The following is a 20,647-nucleotide window of genomic DNA, read 5'->3' on the forward strand; positions in this document are numbered from 1 at the left end:
ACAAAAACACGAGTGTAACGGCCGTCACGCTGTTTGCACGTATGTAAGCAGAGAACGGTGTTTATTTCGACGAACGGTGAACCGACCATTATTTTTCAACGAACTAATACACGCGAATCTCGGGTACAGGTTACGTATATCGAACAGCGAATCGTCACATTTCGTAACTGCCTGGATACACCGGCATCGGTTTATAAAAACGGTGATTCATAAAATATCGCTCGTTAATACGAGATGGTAATGACAAGAGAATAATTCATCGAGAGTTTCACTTCGCATTTTGCGTATATTGTGGTGTTGGAAGTAATATATAAGAACCATTTTTTAAAACGATTCGTTCTGCGATTCTCTACGTGTACGCCCACCTGACGTTGGCCTAATTGGCCGCGGGTTGTTCCTATATGTTGTAAATAGTATGCGTCACGCATGTAATAGCCGCGATCATTAATATTAATGAGGAAGGTCATGGGAGTTTCTCCACGGGACGACTTTTGCGGAACGTCGACGCCACCGCGTGAATTCTTAATTTGGTTCACCGATTAAGGTCGCTGTCCGAATTAAGATCGCGCTTTCGAATTTCGCTTTGTGCCGAGCCCAACCCTTTTTTCATCTAGATCCCCTTTGTTTCTCCCGACTACTTTCTCGAGGAGCGGCATTTACGATCAAAAAGTCCCGCTTCCGGATGGCACACGCAAGTGAAGTTCGTGTCCGGCTTGGACTCGCTCGCATGAAAATCCTCTCGGCTGTGATGTAATTGTACAGATGTAATTGGTGTGACGGCGATCAGACAATTCAACCAACCACCGTATCGGATCTGTTGTGAGATACGATGAAATTTTCAAGGACGTGACTAATTATAACAATACGTCTCACAGCAAACAAAAAAATTAGTAATTTTGAAGATATATCGTTACGTTGCATAGACGTAATAGATGTAACATATATACTGCGCATTCCCTGATCTTAGCACCTGTGAATCGTTAGAAAGAAATGAATCAGCATTTCTTTTCAACTCTATCAGCATCTCTCTTCTATTCAATATTTGAGAGAGAGAGAGAGAGAGAGAGAGAGAGAGAGAGAGAGAGAGAGAGAGACTTCAAGCTTTACCTCTCTCTTTCTAAACCGACGATTACTTATAACTACATAAAAATGCGCAGTCTATACTTATTATAATAGATTATTACATCTATTCTAGTACATTAATAGAAATGTGAGACACAAGCAAAAAAATTAGCATTTTTGAGATAATAAAAGAGAAATCGACAATTCTGGTAAGGGATGGAATTTATACTACATATATTACACTGAGAAGAAAAATTTGTTAAACTAATTAAACATATTTAGTTGTTTGCAGATTTAATTAATTCAATAAATATTATTTAATTGAATTTAATCTAGTCTGCTCAAAATATTGAACAGTTTGTTAAGCAGACTATGGTTAAATTCGATTAAATAAAATTTGTTGAATTAATCAAATCTGTAAACAACTAAAGGTGTTAAATTCATTGAATAAATTTTTTTCTCAGTGTAGGATTGCTTAAATTTTGAAAATACATGACATAGTTTTAAAGAATACATTATACAGTTGAAAGTATAACATGAAGAGAAAGTGAAATTATAGAAATTGCATATTCACTATCTTAATACTTCTAATTTAGAATTGTAAAAATATCTGTTTATTAAAAAAAAAAGCTAATTTCGAGATATGTCTTTTTTAATTAATGCAGCAATGTGATATTTCAGAAGATATAACAGAATTTTTGTAATTACATTTATTTTTTGAATTATTATTTTTTTCTTATCAGAAAGGAATCTGAATTGTATCTACAAAAGGAGAAAGGATTTAAAGTTTCCTTGAACACTAAGCACACGGTGTGACTAATAAATAATTCTACGTTGCTCGAAATTTATTGTATGTCATGTAAATGACAGACTGCAGTTTAAAAATCTTGCAGAATATCCTATATTTTTCGCTATTTAGAAGCATAATCGAGGGCGTGCCATAAATTAGGTCGGCCACTTTTAACTATGTAACATGTAACGGTCGACTTAGCACGCGCAATTTCGAGGATATTGCGAAATGCCGCTTTTATACAATCGAGATGCTCGTGCAAAAAATGGTTTCATTGTCGAGAAAAAAAGAACGTATGGACTAGCCATGATCGTGACTTAATAAATCATATATCCTTTCCAGGTATCTTTGATATATCTTAACTACGAGTCAACAATTAGCGTTACCGGTTCGTTAGAGTTTCAATTCGAAAGTAATAATTAATTAAACTAACGATATGGAAAAACCTGTCAATCTCGATAGCATTAGGTTCTTACACTTTTACATAAATTAGAAATGAATTTTGCAGTAAAATACTTTTAACGTAACAAGATTATGCTAACGATCAAAACGATTTTCCGCAAACGAATTTCCTGTTTCGTCGTATTAACTTTCAACTTGTAGAAAAAAAATAAGTGACTGCTTTGCCGTTTATATATAGGGTGTTTCTTTCTAATCATTGACAAATTTATAGTAAAATTTTCTTTAAGAAAAATCTCTTAGAACTAATAAACTTTAAATTGTAAACTATTAGTATTGTGTATTATTAAACAAATAATGTGTTAAAGAAAAAATATGAAAAAAATTTCGTGACATTTTGTAAATAATAATTAACTTTCTAATTTTTTGTTCTTATTTTTTTGAAAGTATTCAGTTACTAACAAGAGTGTTTATTAAAAGAAGCGTGCTAAATTATACGTATATTAATCATGTTTAATTTATCGTCAATTAAATAGAGCGATAATCAGTCCTATACGTTACGATATGCTACAATTATGTCTGTTAGATCCATTATAAACCTCATTAAAAAATAAAGATATGATAACAAAAATTAAAATAATATTTAATTAAAATTAAATAAAACAATAAAGAAAATAAATGTAACAAGTAAGAATTAAAGATATAATTACCAGGATGGGTAAATGTTCAAAGACGTAGCAGACAAAGAGTATGCTGTAAACGGTAGATCTGCCGCTGGTCTCGTCCACCTGTACTTTCTTCTTTCTTAAACACGCCCTGCTGTTCGTCGAACCACTGGTGCACGATCCGCTTGAGGGATCCCAATGCTGTGGGTGACACTCGAATGCTCCTGAAGAGTTCTTCGAGCTCGCCTCGGACAGATCGGAAACCGACTTGAGCAGTTCAGAAGTCGGTGGACGACAAAGATTTTTAAAGATCGCAACCAACACGCCGAAAAAAGACGTAAGGGCCAAAAGACCCCTGAGGGAGTTGACGAAGACTCCATATTTATGGGAGATCTCGTGGGCCAGGAAGACGCAGACCTCCGGCTCGAAGTTGAGGACGCCGGTGACACCAATGCAGGCGCTGATGACGCTCAGGCTCACCAAATGGTATTTGAGATGATTCTTCGTGAGATTGATAACATCATCGCGACTGCTGATCGCCGCGAACACTGCGATCGACGTCAAGGTCAGTTCCTGGAGAATACTCGACGAGTTCAGGACCCATACCAATGTTGAGCATAACTCTGCGACAAAGAATCATTGTTTAAAGAGTCTCGCAATTTAAAGAGTCGCGTGGCTCGATTGAAATGAATATTTTTTGGACCCCCAGGCCAATTTGTTCCGTTGAATTAATTTACATGATATAATCGTTGGGAATTGCTTGGCGCTTCCATGAATTCCGAAAAGGATAATGACCTCGGCGTTATTATACAGAGATTATAACTAAACAAAAATATCAAATTCGATATTGTATATAATACACTGTAAAAAATAAAATGTTAATTTTAACTTAAACACGTATAGTGAGACATGCAAAAATGTTAAAATTAATATTTTTGTGTCAATTTTAACATTTTTACATGTCTCAGAAAAAATCCACTATACGACTATAAATTAAAATTAACATTTTATTTTTTACAATGTAATTATGATAAAATGTTACTATTTTATTTGATATGTTTAAGATGTATTGCTCCCTTACTTCAAAAGCGGCACAACTACAAAAATTAAAAGTTCTCTCTGCAATCATATTTTTACCTCTTTCGTCTACTTGAATCTTTTTTGACCAGCTCAAATTTTTTGATGTTCTTGACTATTAAAAAAATTCAGGTTACTTCTCAAGATCTCTATTACATTACTAAATAGTTTTTAACTTAAAACTCTTATATTTAATAAAAATTGAGTTTGAATAAAAGTGTAAAATTCTGGCGATTTTTAATGAAGTTAAGTTCACTTTTAATGATTGATAAGGTAACGTTTATTTTAATTATAATTTATGATAATAATTCAAAAATTATACGTTTTTTAATGTATTATTTGTAAAGTAAGAAAGCGATACATTGTTGCATTTTGTCCGAGCTGTTGAAGCAAAAGACTAGTAAAGCAATACAATTACAGTCAGGGCTGGGCATGTATTTGAAATGTTTTTGTTTGAAAAACAGTAAGTTTGTAAGACAATTGTATAGTTACCTCCAAAATGATTCGCTGGACGGATCAACGTGAGAATCGCGTACAGCAGTAACCCTAATTGATGTGTGAGACTTTGAGAAAGAATCGCGACTGTCAGCACGTCGATTTTTCTTTTCGTGGATGAGGATTGATTCTGGTAGATCAATAGGGACCATGACAGCAGCAGGATGCATATTGGCGAGCCTACGCACGTAGCCAGCCATTCGCCCACCTCGCTTCGCATCTCTGCGAAGGAAGAATAAAGGCTGTCAACGTTTATTCACTTAATGATTAATTATACCGCAACTCATGAATAATTGTATCCTACACGATTTTGTGGTGGTGACACACAAATAAATCTGTCATTGTGTTAAATTTAATTATCATTGCATTAAATTTCTCGACACTCCTTTTTGAACAATAATATCTATTATGCTATTCAAGTATAAGCATTTCCACAGCAAGTATTGTTATATGTGCGACCAATGGAGGCAGAACGATTCGTCTGGAATTTCTCTCGCATTCGTCCTCCACCGCGGAATGAGGCGGGACTATTCCCGGTGAGAGTAGTAATATCCTAATCTCGATGAAAGCCTGAGTCGTGGCAATTAACGCGCCGTGTCGAATTATATTCCCGCACGTGGAAGAGCGGCGAATTATTGTTAATCAACGGCAGTGTTGGTTACAGTTAAATTATTAACGCGATGATGAAGGCAACAGTATTGTACAAATGTCACGGTGGATGGCGCGGAGGGGATGCGACATTTTCACACAACGTATCTCCTTTCCCTATCCTCATTCCTCAGTGACTCTCTCTTTTTCTCCTAACTACTGAAATCTATTTTATGTGGAGCTGATATTTTCACGAGCTCATATAAAGAGAGATATATTACTATAATATATTATTTTCAGAAAAAAAAAAATACACATAATTATCTGAGTTTTATCTCAAAAGTTGTTATCACAATTGTGATCTTTAATTAATTAAAAGACTGTTATTATTCAATTATTATACACGTAAACATTTTTAGGAAAACATGTAAATGTTCGCTTGATTATTTTTTTTATGGCCAGGTATAATAAAATCTGTTTCTCTACTCTTTTCCTTATTTCTTCTTTTTTTGTACAAAGTCAGAGCACGTTTACCATCTCTCTTTGCTCGACGCTTCTCACACTGCACCGCCGAGGTAACTTTCTATTCCGCGCAGTGCCAGCGTCGCGGTCTAATTTATCGTTCAAGTCGACTCTTGTGCCTGTGCTCAGTAGCGAATTTCCTCTTCGTCTGAATCGCGAGGAATGTCCCATCGTGTGTCGTCGACGTCGGGCCCTTTCCCGTTACCGGAATCATTCGTGAGATGCGGACGTAGGAAGAGGAAGACACATCCGATCGCGTAACGGCGCATTCATTTTTCGCGGCACCTTCTAAATCTAACTCGAATGTTACATCGAAGTTCTCTTCACACCGCATATAATTGCGTTTTATGATTATCATGACAAAAATTTATTACATTGTAAATGGTGTTAGAAATATCATAATAAAAATAGTAATAAAAATTATCCAACGTGTTATATTATTATGACCATAAAAAGGTCCTTCTCATTTCTTTTTTTTTTTTCACTACAATTTTATATCCATACGAGGAAATGCCATTAGTTTCCCATAAAACGTTGGCAAATATGGTGAGTGGGTAATTGTATAACTTTCACGCGAATATGCTTATCAAAAACGCATCGAATTTTCTGCTTAAGGAAATATGATATGTATCTTTGATCCTCTAATGTACATATTTCCGAATGCTTGTGAGTCGCGTATTCTTCTTTTTCCTTTTTACAATGTGTACGCGCACTTTCACGTGCAAACATGAATAAACAGTTTCCGCTTGGCTGACACATAAATTTTTTTGCTCGATAAGCAGGAGCGTGTATTTTTCTCTGATAAATTGGATAATCGACAGTAGTCTTAACCACCTTATAAAAATAATCTAAAATGTTAATGGAAAAATGTATTTCAGTATTTGAATTTCAAGTAAGTAATTTTCAGACACGGCAGACAGCAATAATCATTCATACTGTTTCGTAATCAATCTCGTATAAGCTTAATATTAATGTTTTCATAATTTACAAAAATTAAGTTTGATATACGTATAAATCAAGAGAAAAAGAGAAAGAAAAAGAAAAATATTTATTTAAAGCATAGATTTATCTATTACAGAATTAACATTCTAGAAAAGCAAAAAATGTAAATTTAAATAAATAATAACAAATTGTTACTTAATTACTGTTATTAAACATTTAATAATTTTAATATTTTATAAAAACATATTTTCAATTTTAAACAATTTATTTAAAAAAATTTTTAAATATTAAAAAATATTTAAAGTATTCGAAAATTTTATTTAGCAGAAATTATTTCTGTTTTTTTTTACTAATCGTAAATAAATATAATATTCTAAAATATTATATTTTATTAATTTTGTGTCAAAACAGTGTATTGAAATAGAATCATGGCTATCGGTATGTTAAACCGGTTGCGCAAGCAGAAGAAACCAGGTTAATTTTCCCGCGAGTGATAACAATGTCGCCAATGAGGAAACTGGACCGACAATCTCGCATCGTTATTATACTCAGCTTGTATAATTGACTCGTCCTTGTTTGTTACTATACTTTTGCATGAAAGATACTGACTATTCTGAGTATTTCTGAGAGGAAAATTTGCATTAAAGTTTCGCCTACAACACTTTGCGAAAGAAGACACGACGAATTACGCAAAGAACTGTCGGCACTGAGTTTTTATACCAGTACGAGCTACTATAAAAGTCGACCTGATTATTCGTTCTTTAAACATACGGTAAAATTAGAAACATGAGTCGAAGATGGTTTACGCGATTTGCTTGCTGTAACCGTTATTCAGCCAGGCTGAAATTCTTCTGTGAGTGAGACATGTTTGGTGCATTAGTAGGAAGTCAATTCTACTTCCGCAATCCGTACTGCTTTTAAAGTGTCTTCTTTGTATTGTACTTTGTCCTTTAACTATTTTCTCTAAGAGTCTATTTTATACCGTTTGAAATGAAATCGTCATTTTAAAGCAAATGGCAATTTAATTTCAAACAGTTTCAAAATAGACTCTTAGAGAAGTTTGAATTTACATTATTTATATGAGAAATAAAATTATACCTAATTAATTGAATGAAACTGCAGTTGTGAAGAAAAAGGATTATTTATACGTAATACAATTATGTGACTATAAAATAACAATAACGGATTTTTTTGAAAGTTCACTTATTTTATATGTATGTATAATGCAATTTCTTTTACAGAATTTCATATTTCATATAAAATTCTAATACAAATTTTATAAGATATTATTCTTATTTACATATAGATTTAATAACAATAATTATAACTATATAATTTGATAATAATAATCATAATAATTAAATTATATATAAATTTAATCGAATTTTATATATCACATCATTTATATACAATTATATTATTATAATTATATTATTATAATTAGATCTATATATAATTAATCTATATGTAATATATTTTATATATGCTATAATTAAAGTTTTATCTTAGCAATCTCAGTATAATTTGCAAGTTTTGTAACTCATAAAAAATTTTTTAAAATTCATACTTTCCATGAAAAATATAATTTATTAGGCATGAAATGAGCATCAAGTTTATTTAATAATTTTGTACATTTCTACATAGTAGTAGGGGTTAAAGGTGAATATTATGCATCAAGGTGCGTCGGTCGGAATGCATTCCACGCATATATGAATATAGATTTACAGGGTCTGACTTGTCAGCGAGAAGCGTATCTCCTCGATTAGATTGGAATGTCGAGAGGTGCAGAAGCGCGATCAAGGTCAGAAAAATAACTTGTGGAGGTGAACCTGAATCGTCAAAGGGGATGATGCTATTCTGCTGATCGGCACGGGCGTCAGACCTTGTTTCGGTGAAGCCGGGCCTCGGACCAGTTTCTTTGATAACATCGCCGCAGAGAAGAATGATCCGGAGAAGCTCCTGCACGGTTCCAGAATTCACTGTTACACAATGCAACTGAGACCCGTGTTTTTTCGTACATTTAACTTCTATAACGTACATGGACGAGACATTTTTGAAAGACATGTAAAGATTAACTAGATACAGATATGAAAATAATTTTATTAGACTGTAAAAATAATTATGTATAAGGACGTTCAAATTGATTACTAGCATGTTAAAACATTTTGTAGCATTGCTCATCATTAGGTACCTAATTACTTTGACTTTCTCAAATAATTATTTTGACGGTCCAATAAAATTATTTTTAGATCTGTATCTATCTAGATTTTTAAATATTTCAGTAAAAATTGTTTTTCCCATGTAAAGACTAGAATTCGATATTCAATTTGATTTAAGAGCGGATTTAGTATTACTTTATATAAATTATTACGATATGCAAAATTAAATTTTTTGCTAGAATATTGAATGAGATACATTACAACTTATATTGTTGTAACACATTAGCATTAAAATTAAAATATTTAAAAATTCTTTAAAAAGAATTTTTAAATATTTTTCTTTCTTTTCTTTCTTTTTCGAAAGAGAGAGGAAAGATAGCGCAGTAGCATTTACTGTTGGATGCATTGTGCGGATGTGGGACAGTGTATTACTAATAAACTAGCTATATACAATATATAAATCGTGGTTACGACTAGCTTAATCATTTTTTGTCTATGTATTTATCCGAGCGTCATGTCGATGACGATAAATAGGGAATGAAACCGACGAAAGGTTTAGAAACCGATTGGTTAAATAATCGAAGTGTATAGACAAGCGCAAGATAACTTTCCATTTATATAAAATAGCTATTGTCGATAGTTGCCTCAAGAAATTTAATTAAAACATTGTATATAAATAAACGCAAAGAGTTTTCTGAACACCATTGTATCTTTATTATTGCTATAGTAATTTTAATACCTGTTACTGAATAATATAGCTTAAACATTATACTTTCTATATACATAATAATTGATTAAGCAACTTTAACTTAACGCGTTCATTTCTATCAGTCTTTCAATCAGCTTCTACTTTATTGCTGTTACGTTATAATTTTATTACGCTAAAATTTAATTTCTAAAAACCTTAACATATACATTTTTTTAATATTCAACGGTACAAAGTTCTTTTGGCAAAGTTTGTTAATTTTATTTGAAAATTTTCAAAGAAAAATCTATCTTTAAATAGTCAGCAAATTTTCAAAGATTAGAGCAATGCCTCTTGAGGTATTCGAGCACGTTTGATGCGGAAGAGCGGTTGAATGCCGGTGAACGCCGTGATTTCAATGCTTGCAATAGCACGAGTGCGCACAAATGGCGACGATCGTCGTGCTCATGTGTGAGCGTATGTGTGTATTACGCGAAACGGACGAACGACGAAATTACGTTTATGATTATGGCCTTCGTTCAATTAAAACGTACTGGGACGTGCGACGTATGTACAACGCGGCGCCCACGTAAAAATGATCCCTCTTATCATAGTCATTGTCGCCGAGTAGACTCGAGCTCTAACTCGGTCATGTGAAACTTTTACGATAGACCACCTACTACTCTCGTGTCTCTTCCTTTCTCTATTATAGTTTGCTTCTCACTTGATCTCTCTCTATCTCTCTCTGTCTCTCACTCACTCACTCACTCACTCACTCATTCTCAAGAATTGATTCGAAAAGAATGCTGGCGGATGCCTGACGACCTCTACCTTGGGATTATGTTTCACGGTTGTCTAACGAAATGTCGAGACCACCCTTCGAGTAAGCAAGAAAAACAAGCGTATCAGAAGAGATAAATCCTTCTGGAAAATATTTTATTTCACCAGAGATTAGAAACTTCACTTAACGCAAGGAAACGAGTTTTCGTAAGTATCTTTGCATTCGTTTTGACTTTCTAGATAAGAGCTTGAGCAATTCAAAAGTTTCCCACTGAGAATTTTTTCAAGAGTAATAATATTTTTATATAAGTACTTCGCAGAGTATAAAACTACTGTTTAAACTCTTTAACTGGCTGTTTTAAAAACTTTAACATTTTAGTAAAGATTAAGTGTCTCTATTAAAAATGTTTTTCTATTTATTTCAGATGACATGTTCTCAGATTAATTCTTAAAATGGAAAATTAGAAAATTTTACAAAATGAATTTTGTCAATTTTCTTAATCCATTTATAGGACAAAAGTAATGAAAAGAAAATGCAAAATCTTGTTAGCTGAGATGATTCAAATCTTTCTAATTCCAATCTTGGCACGAACGTCTGCTGTTTGCGCCCGGTTACTGCATCGCTGCGTTCAAAGTAGGTTACGAATACGATCGTGCTTTGAGAAAGTAACCAACACCGTCGATCTGTCTCACCATGATTAGACGTGTACATTCACTAGAATAAGATCAAAAATTTATTTCAAACACATGACTGCGCGCAAAATAGATTTTTTGCGATTAAAAAATAAAATTGTTTGCAGTAAATATGTAAAAAAAAAAAAACAGCATCACAAATCACCTTGTTTAAAGATAAAGCTATTTTTAAATTTATTAAAGAAAAAATAGAAGGAAGTATTAAAGTCTATGGCAATCGATTTTATTTTTGTATTATTTATAAGTATACTTATAAATAAATATATAAATTAAGTTTCTACATAAACTTATAAATTTAAAAATAGTGCAAAAATAAATATCGATTGTCATAGATTTCAATAATTTCCTCTATTTTTTTTTCTTTAATGAATTAAAAAATATTTTATTTCTAGATAGAGTTTCCCGATACTGCTTTTTTAATTTATATTTCTCTATTTTCTTCTTACTTCTTTGTCAACCGTTCGCGTGGAAGAAATGTTTCTACTACACTCGGCACGTGCCAAATTCCTAAACCCAACCCGGTCAAGTCATCCGTACGGTTTCGAGGCCAAAGAGGAACGGGTTTTATGCGGATTGTGAAGGGTTCCGTTGCCGATGCTCGATATAGAGTTACGAGTCGATTTACAATACAAGGAACAGCACGAAGAATGCAAACGTACTCTATTATTATTCTCCCGCATACAGTTATTCTTCGTTCCGTTTTGCGGGGCGATTACGCGTTCGCTATTGACGCCGCTAATGACGCGGCTGATTAGAGATTCGATGTTTAACGAACTCCTGTTTAACTCGTGAGACGCAAATTATGCGAAGCTGCGTACGTGCGTTGTGCAAGGAAACAAGTCCACGTTACGCAGGTTGGAAATGCCGATGCAAATTCCGGATTACGTGTTTACAAAATTGCGCATCTGCGGCATGTATAGAAATGCACGCGCTACATATTCAAAATCCGTACCGTGTAACAATCGCGGATATAATATTTCGCGAAGGTGGAGCGGATATATTACCGTGAAATTGCAGTACTTCAGCGATCTTGGGCGGTCTATCTGATTGAGGACTGCATTTACATTGTTACGCTCATTGAGCGAATTAATGCACCGTCCATAAGCCGACGCAAGGACGCGAGGAAGACACGTCCTTGACGCGTTCCGCCAGGCCCAAGTCAAATAGTTCAAAATTAGAAATAAAACCGAACAAATTAAATTACATTCGGACAATCTCTTTTCTTATCGTGTGGTGTGGAAGTGGTCCTGGAAGTGTAATTTGACAAAAACTATAAATAGTAGAATGTCAAATAATGTAATAATATAATCTGTATTCAACATAATATTTCACATAATTTGTATTCAAATTAAAACTAAAGGACTGCCGAGCTTCGCAGGTTTTCGATTGCTAAACAATCTCTAATTTAGTAAAAATACAAATACAAATTATTCATACAGCGAGACGTCAATATATAAAAATAATACGTAAATGTGACAATAATTCTGCGTGATTTGTATTTGTATAGCTGGAATGCATGAATTATAAGGCAGTTTTGGGTTCAGACTTTCATACTTTCTCTATTACTATTCGCTGTCTACTATTTGTTTTCAATTTGCTTACTGCCAATTGTCAATGATTACGCGGAACCAGCGTGGAATGTCGCATCGCTAGGATGAGCCTGCAAAATGCGCGTGCTCCAGACAGATGTCTGGATCCTCCCGGTGATATCCAGCGATTTCTTCGCTTTGGCATCAGCTCTCTTGCATCGTGCACGAAAATGCCACTCCTTCTTCTTGATCCACTATCCACGATGTATATTTTCAGATCAACTCGCGTGTTTCCGTGCCTTTAACTTCGACGAGTGGCAGCTGTAGTCGTAAACCCGGAGTACCTTCACTCGCGGATGAAGGGGCACCGTTTTAACACGCACGGTACACCAGTCACGAGAAATTTGTTTTCGTCGATTTCTGGACCAACCGATCAATCGGCTGAACCGCACTGGGAACGAAATGGTGCATCAGTATTCAGTGCACGAACGATTAAACTTGAAAGAAAAAAAAACTAAAATGTTCAAATCTAACTTATCGATTAAACAAAGTTAAATTATTAATAATTAACACTGCTGTTGGTTTTTTTTTTTTTTTTTTGAGAAGTAATCACTTTATAGCTAGATATGATGATGAAAGGAGAGATGAGAAGTATCACGATATTTGCAAAAAAGAATTTTGACACTCGTGTATTTAGATCTGTGTGTATTAAACAAAAATTGACAATTAATGGAACGGCATTTAATATTTGAACACGATCGAGAATGCGTCCGAGCGGACCAATATTGCCGCGAAGAAGCCTGGAGCGGGACTGACTGGCGGCCAGGATTCATTTGGGTCAGCAGCACAACGTAGTATACCAAAGACTGCCTCTCGACTATACTATCTGTTACGACTATACGGAGTGAAGGTGCTATGCTATGTGCGTTATAACGGAGCTATCTTCGCCGCTCGTGCGCTTCGATTTTTCTTCCGGGCATTCCGTGCGCACATTTTTTTTCAGATCATTCACTTGCGAAAGATATTCAAAATGTAAATCTTTTTAGCTGCGTATTTTTCAGAGTTTATCAAAATTTTAAAATATAATAAAAATTTTCTTTTCCATTTTTATAAACAGAGAAAAAGATGCCTGTCTTCTTGTACAATTTTTTTTTTTTTTGCATATTGTTTCTTTTATTTATAATCTCATCATTACATTTACGATAACATTTATGATCATATTACGATTGAGTAATGTGCGATCTTAATAGGCGCAATCGATATTAACGTCGATATTATAAAGAATTATTGTTCAGTATATGTATTATGAAATGCTCGTTAATCGATAAGAAACGTTCAAACGTAAGAGATGTGATTTATGATAATTATACAAATATAAATAGTATTCGATGTTGGCACAAATGTCTCACTCTCTCTTTGTTATATAACGGATGAATAAACACAAATAACACATAAATTGATTAAACATAACACTTATATATTTAAGAATATTCGCGTCGTTAAAAATCGAGTACATCGATAAATGCGAGACAATGCTAAGTATAGAGAAATTAGGTATCACAAGTATGTACATCACATTGTGAAATAAAGCATTATCTTAACTCTTACAATACAAGGTACAAGTTGGTGCCTCATCTGTCCAAACATGGGTTACTAGAATCCATCCGTTTTTGTTCACCTATTCAGAAAATCTCTAAAAATTCACCAACATACGTTCAACTTTCTAGAATAAATATGGAGACTTTATTTGAGAAAATAATAAAATGTAGTATAATTTATAATAAATTATATTTCTGTGTGACTCAAAATTAAACAGTAATAATATGAGAATAAAACGCGGTAATTGAAGAAAACAAATTTTATATTTAGTAAGGAATAATATACATATATTGAATACGCTCCAATTATCGCGTTTTGCTCTCATATGTCTTTATTATTATTGTATAATTTATAATCACCGAAAGACTCAAAGAAACTTACAACAGAAATTGCTCGGTCACTAATGACCCGACCTTGTACGATAAGGGTTAATTTTCATTCGTTCTTACTAGTCAACTTCATCAACTGCGTTTGTTATTATAAAATTTAATAAATATGTTACAAATATATTCTGCACATTGCATTATATCGTTCCTTTACTTCAAAAGTGATACAGTAAGAAAATTAAGTTTTTCAGAAAAGGAGAAAAAACTATTTTTCAACTTGACATAATATTAGTGATTGAATCAAATAATATTGGCAAAAAATAGATTTTTAACATAATCAAATGTTATTTTTGTTTCAAAATTTCTAAAAAAACTTACTTTTTTTTTTAGTTGTAATCATTTTGATGATTTTTTCGTAAAGTTAATTGAATTCACTTTTGGTAATGACAAAATAATGTTTACTTAATTCATGGTAATAACTCGATAAACACGATATTTTATCATTTTTGAAGAAGGAAATAATATGTAATATTTTAAAAGATCTCTGAGCAAAAACAAAATTGAATTTTGTTACTAAATAGAAGATAAATCCAACTTTACAATATTGTGTGTCTTTTATAATTTTAATACCTCTTCACAAATTGCACGTAAAATATATACTTAATAAACTTTTACAAATTGACAATGTTACCTAATATTTAACTTACTTGCGTGAATCTTTTTATATTATAAAAATATATGTACATATTTTTCCATAAAGATAATACTTTTGTTAAGAAAAATAGGCTTTATAATCTCACAAGGTATTCCAATCTTCTGGAGATTTTAACTTATTTTTTTTAAACGTAAAACTCTAAAACTGATAATGCAATGGCATAGAAGTCTTTGGTTTAAATTCTACGTAATGCGAGTAATCCAATTGCAATACGACGAAATTATTATTAATAAACGCTCTTCTAAATGGATGTGCGTTTCCTTTGAATAAAAGAGGACACAGAGGCGGTTTGTTCGCCATTTTCGCCGTTCCATTATCAATTACGTCCCATAAATCGATCATTTGACATCCTCGCGGCCTAAAGAAATAAAATTTGATGTTACGCAATTGTCGATGTTACATACTTATGTTTCTTTCATACTTACACGTTTGCAAATCCAAGGCACAATGGTTCCTCTAATACGACGTAACTAACTTTCATGCTTCTTAAAGAAGTGAATACAGAGGCAGCATCTTTTCGACTAAAAATCTCATAAACTTTCATAGTTCTGTCTCTACAATATCATAAAATATTTATGTATAAATCTATATAATTCTATTATATAGTAACATCAATCGGTATTCGTTTCGAAATTTTCTTAACACTAAAAGTACCGAGCGATGATTATTGACCGGTTTCTTTTTATATATATCATATTTTTTTGTGTTAAAAATAGGATTCTAAAATTTCTTAATTTTTCAATAATTCCTTTATATTGATAAAATATTTAATTTTTTTAACTTTCTCTATTTTTGCAGTAATTTATTTATTTAGTTCTTTTAGTGAGTTAAAAAATGTTGGCATTTTTAGTATTAATTTGCAGGTCCAATGTACTTTATGGTAAATTCAATCACTCGCACTATACAGGGTGTTTCATAACGATTAATTAATATTTCAGGGAGTGAACGAGAATAAAATTTTGAACTAAAAGTTTTTTTTTGCTAATTTATATTAATTAATCGTTATAGGACACCTCGTATACTTACTAAATTAGTATACTTTAGAGAGACTGTTTTATATAAAATATCTAAATGCAGTGGCGTAATATAATCAGTTTAGACAATGAAATAATACATATTTGTTAAATAAATAACGTGACTATTATTATTGAGTATTTAATCTTGTAAAATATTTATATGCTTTTACATTTTATTAATTTTATGTACAGTAGCTTTAAGTATCTAATGTAATGCAATGAATTCGTTGTTAAATTAATGTATCTTTATTTCAAATTAACATATTAAAACCATTTTTTTATTTTAAAGATCTGAGGAATAAGAGACTGTAACTTAAAATTATGTAAGATTATGAAAAACATTTGACATAAAAATATTTTTTACAACGTAATGTTGAAGAAATATCCGGGGTCACTAAATCCGCGAATACCGATTAGAATTAATTCCTAGAGAGATCATACCTCATTTCTTTGCTCTCGTAGTAAGGATTGTTAACGATTGATCTTCTAGTGGAGAGCATCAAATTCGCCATCAACGACATTTTCCCCGCAAATACAGCGTGATCCGGTGTATTATATTTTATCCATTCAAATAATTCTTCTTGTTCGATATTACTGTATTCACCTGTGTGTAAAAATACGTGTAATTGAAATGCTATAGAAAGTAGTAAATTAATTTAAATACTAATTAATTTAAATACAATTACCTATAAATCCGCGTTCCTCTTGAAATCTATCAACGCCGTGGTACGACATGCCACCCAGTAAAAGCACAACAATAGCAAGTCGCATGAGTTCACCTTTCAAGCCGATTTTTTCAAGATATCGTTTGCTACACACGGCACCAGCTATTATGCAAAGATGTGGTGTCATAAACAGCTTTAATCTCATAATAAAAACAGCCATGATTATAAAGGCGCCAGTCTGTAGGCCATTATATGCCACATCAGCCTCAATGCAAAATGGATAATTGCTCGTCTTAAAATTTCTATACCAGTAATACAATATAAGCATTCCAACGAGTATCGCTGTCGGCAGTAATAAAGTCTTAATAATCGCATCGTAAGTCTTGTATTGCAGAAAATCGAATTCTGCGGAACACGTGTAAAGCATAGTGTGGAAATCTCTATAATTCGTCAATTTGGACTTCAATATATTAAATACGTGGGCGTCATCTTGGGAATATAGAATGTAGGATTTTATCGACTTTGTAAGGGTTATTGTTATAGCAATTTCAAAAATAATTTCTCGTTTGATGTTCTGAAATCGGGACAATTTCATTATAAAATTGGCCGCATTACTACTGATTAGAATACACGTGTAGAATGAACAAATTATAAGAGCCCCGTTTGTTATTTTAGTCGACGCTACGATTGCTAAAGCATGCGCCATACAAAAATTTTTATAGAACTCATACGGAACGATCTTCAACCATTTTAATATAAGAATGGCTACAATTTGCGTAGTGAAAACGAAATGAGAAAATTGCCATGTGCACAAGCTGCTAATTGTCGAGCCAAATATATCCTGAAAAAGTAAAATACAATTATTACATTACAAAAATAATTTCGGTGTACAGGGTGTTTGATTTGACGTGTCCTTATTATTTAATCTGTTTTAAATGTGATGGAATCTCCTATAAAATTAACTAAAAATATAATTGAATTTCTCAAATGAAAATCAACAAAAATAGTATAATATGATAATTCCTAAAAGGACAAATTCAGTGACTTATGATATTAAGAGTTTATTTTTTGTTAAAAAAATGAACTCTTTAATATTATGATTAAAACAAATTTTTGAAAATTTTGGAAAGATATGGATTTCTATTCGATTAATCTTTAAATCAACGCTGATATTTCAGAAAATATCAAAGTTAGATGAAAAATTAAAAAAGATAAATCTCTAATCAGATTCTTAATGTGATAAAATCAGATCACTGAAAAATTCGACTATCTTTCTTTAAAATTGTATAGGCTTGAGTATGATCACACTAAATTCATCTTGAAGTAATCCCATTATAGAGACTCTTTTAATTTTTTTGTCTAACTTTTCATCATTTTTGAGATACGTAAAAAGTTAAATCTAAAACCCTGTATACCTAATAAATAATTTTTTTGTTTTATATCTCACCATGAATAATCCTTGTCTGGTTCTGTTCCTTAACGAGGTTGGCACCTTATCCGCATCGTGTTTTGTATATTTTCGAATAGCCATAGTAACACTATACATTTGAAAAAGTAACATAGGATACGCGAAAGTTTCTCGTAACGGCGGCGTCCATTGAACGCGAGTGCATTCGTTATGGTTAAAAAAGAATAATAAAATTGTTATAAATCCACCGTAAATGGAATTACTCAAGTACGTTGCATAGTAAAAAAGTACTGCTGCTGTGACTACTGTAGTAAACCAGACTATTTCTAAATAGAAGTATACAGGTATACCCAGGCCTTCACAGCTAGTTATAGGTGGCAGATCATCTCCTCTTTCTATCTGAAAATTATCAACTTGGTAAGTATTTTATAAAATTAGTATGTTTCACAAAGAAATTTTACAAGTCTTACCTGCCAGCATTGTGCTTTATTGTAAGATATGAGACCAAGATTCTTTGCAATATGATAGAGGAAACCTGCTATAATCTGCACAACGGATATAATATAATGTAAAATCGATTATTATATTCAAAAATGAAAAATTGAGAAGAAGCTTTATCGAGAATAATTACCTCAGGTAAAAGACTATATTTTCTAGTGACATCAATGACATTATTGTACTCTGATAAATTGTCGCGAGTGAGCTTGTCCATCCCGTCGAAAAAAGTTTTGGACTCAGCGATGGTCTTGTAATAGGAGTAATACATACCCTAAAAAGAAAACATTTGTAGATATTAGAAATTATAACGTTTAATGCAGCTTGTTACAATTATTTGCATGAAGTATATTTTATTAATATATTATCTTTAAATTTATATTATATTTACTAATATTTTACAATTAAATACAAATAATCTAGTATATAGCTATATTTGGCGTAAGATATTGCTAATGTAAGACAAACAGCAAGTGCACGATAAATTTAGCAGTTATTAAAAATAATTATGTTGTAATATTTTACTTATAGATATAAAGATTTATACTTAGAATATAAACTCTGCTAAATTTATTTGTCATGTATAAGTATAATAAAAATTCTATTCGTTTTGTGTTTTAAATAAAATATTATAAAAGAAGGTAAATCGAAGTTAAATACTGCCAATTTCTATTTATTTGTTAAAACCTTTTAATAATGTTATAAAATGTATAAACAATATGCAAAAATTTTTTTTAAAATAAAATACTTTTAAATATAAATATCCATGAATATCGAATAAGCATGTTGCGAAGAAAATAGTTTTACTTTTTCGTTGTTTATCTCACTATTATTCTGTTGAAGTCAATATGAAATAGTATTAAACACCATTTGTTAGTAGTAGTATTCAAAAAGTGTGGGCATGAATCTTTTCCTAAACGCTCCACCGTCATCCTTCTATATTGTAGTTTTGACGAAGGAATTTTTGGCCATTTCAGGTATGCGAAATTAACGAACCGTTTACTCTACACAACTAAAATTCTGACCTGGCACTATTTTTTTTCTCCAAGCAAAGCATATAGATTATTATTCAGCACTATAGAAGCACAGTACTTGATTTTCGAATTAATTATTTGAAGTGCTTCTAGAATAATAGCTCCAATGTGATAATTTTTTTAATCAAAGGAATAAAGATATAAAATTGACAAACATTTCTCAAGGAATAATAAATCCGCACAACAATGTGTTACTATGTTATGTATTTGTGGAAATTTTCGTTGCCTACATAGCATACATTGCCTACATTGCCTAACATACTTTTGATACGGCATTGCATTCGACAAAACATGCTATTTGAAGATAGACAAAGACGCTCCGTTTGATCGATATATTTCTATACAATTGATTTATCTAATGTCATGTATGATGATAAAATATTATCACCAATTTTCTTACCATCTCAGTTCTGAAGGACATTTCTCGTTCGATCTCCGAAAGATGAGAGAAGTGTCGGTCATTTTCGAACAGCGTGGATACATGCCACCGATGGAAACAACCAATACCAAGACCTGAACGTTAGAACAAAAATTATTTTGAACTTTGAAACAGTCTCTCGATCGATAGATACGTCGGATACTCGATTCTTTCATGAGGGAAAGCGAATATTATTACCCAAAAGATTTATGGTCCACTGATAAAAAGCTGTGGATACATGCCACCGATGGAAACAACCAATACCAAGACCTGCCGTTAGAACAAAAATTATTTTAAACTTTGAAACAGTCTCTCGATCGATAGATACGTCGGATACTCGATTCTTTCATGAGGGAAAGCGAATATTATTACCCAAAAGATTTATGGTCCACTGATAAAAAGCTGTGTTCTCGTGTGCCGGTTTCTCGGCCACTTTACGTTTCCTGTCACTTTTCGTTGCCATCTTCGACATTATGGGTCACATGACCGCTATCGTGCTCACAAAGAATGGCGCTAAATTTTAAATCCTTTAAAGTAACTACTCTGTTTTTTTTATTGTAACATAGGAATTTGTAAAAAAAATTT

At 32.3% G+C, this 20,647-nt stretch overlaps 2 protein-coding genes across 2 annotated transcripts in view; both read right to left on the reverse strand.

The window, feature by feature from the left end:
* The window catches only part of LOC108754032, a 22,104-nt gene extending 8,892 nt beyond the window's left edge, over positions 1 to 13,212 (reverse strand). Inside the window, exons 1-3 of the mRNA XM_018496047.1 lie at positions 12,460 to 13,212; positions 4,486 to 4,710; positions 2,962 to 3,539 (exon numbers count right to left, since the gene is read on the reverse strand). Of these exons, the coding sequence (XP_018351549.1) occupies positions 2,962 to 3,539; positions 4,486 to 4,708 (801 nt within the window). The 5' untranslated portion in view covers positions 4,709 to 4,710; positions 12,460 to 13,212. The remainder of the gene's footprint in view (positions 1 to 2,961; positions 3,540 to 4,485; positions 4,711 to 12,459) is intronic.
* Positions 13,213 to 15,138: 1,926 nt separating this feature from the next.
* LOC108753974 (probable C-mannosyltransferase DPY19L1) lies at positions 15,139 to 20,534 on the reverse strand. The gene is made up of 10 exons (XM_018495967.1): positions 20,435 to 20,534; positions 20,261 to 20,332; positions 20,045 to 20,157; positions 18,747 to 18,884; positions 18,586 to 18,660; positions 18,155 to 18,514; positions 16,729 to 17,548; positions 16,484 to 16,646; positions 15,452 to 15,580; positions 15,139 to 15,384 (listed from the first exon to the last, which is right to left on the reverse strand). Exons 1-10 carry the CDS (start codon positions 20,532 to 20,534, stop codon positions 15,165 to 15,167), a joined length of 2,190 nt encoding a protein of 729 aa, XP_018351469.1. The 3' UTR covers positions 15,139 to 15,164.
* Between the last annotated feature and the right edge of the window lie 113 nt (positions 20,535 to 20,647).

Source organism: Trachymyrmex septentrionalis, unplaced genomic scaffold (assembly GCF_001594115.1).
Source record: "Trachymyrmex septentrionalis isolate Tsep2-gDNA-1 unplaced genomic scaffold, Tsep1.0 scaffold74, whole genome shotgun sequence".
Taxonomy (NCBI): Eukaryota; Metazoa; Arthropoda; class Insecta; order Hymenoptera; family Formicidae; genus Trachymyrmex; species Trachymyrmex septentrionalis.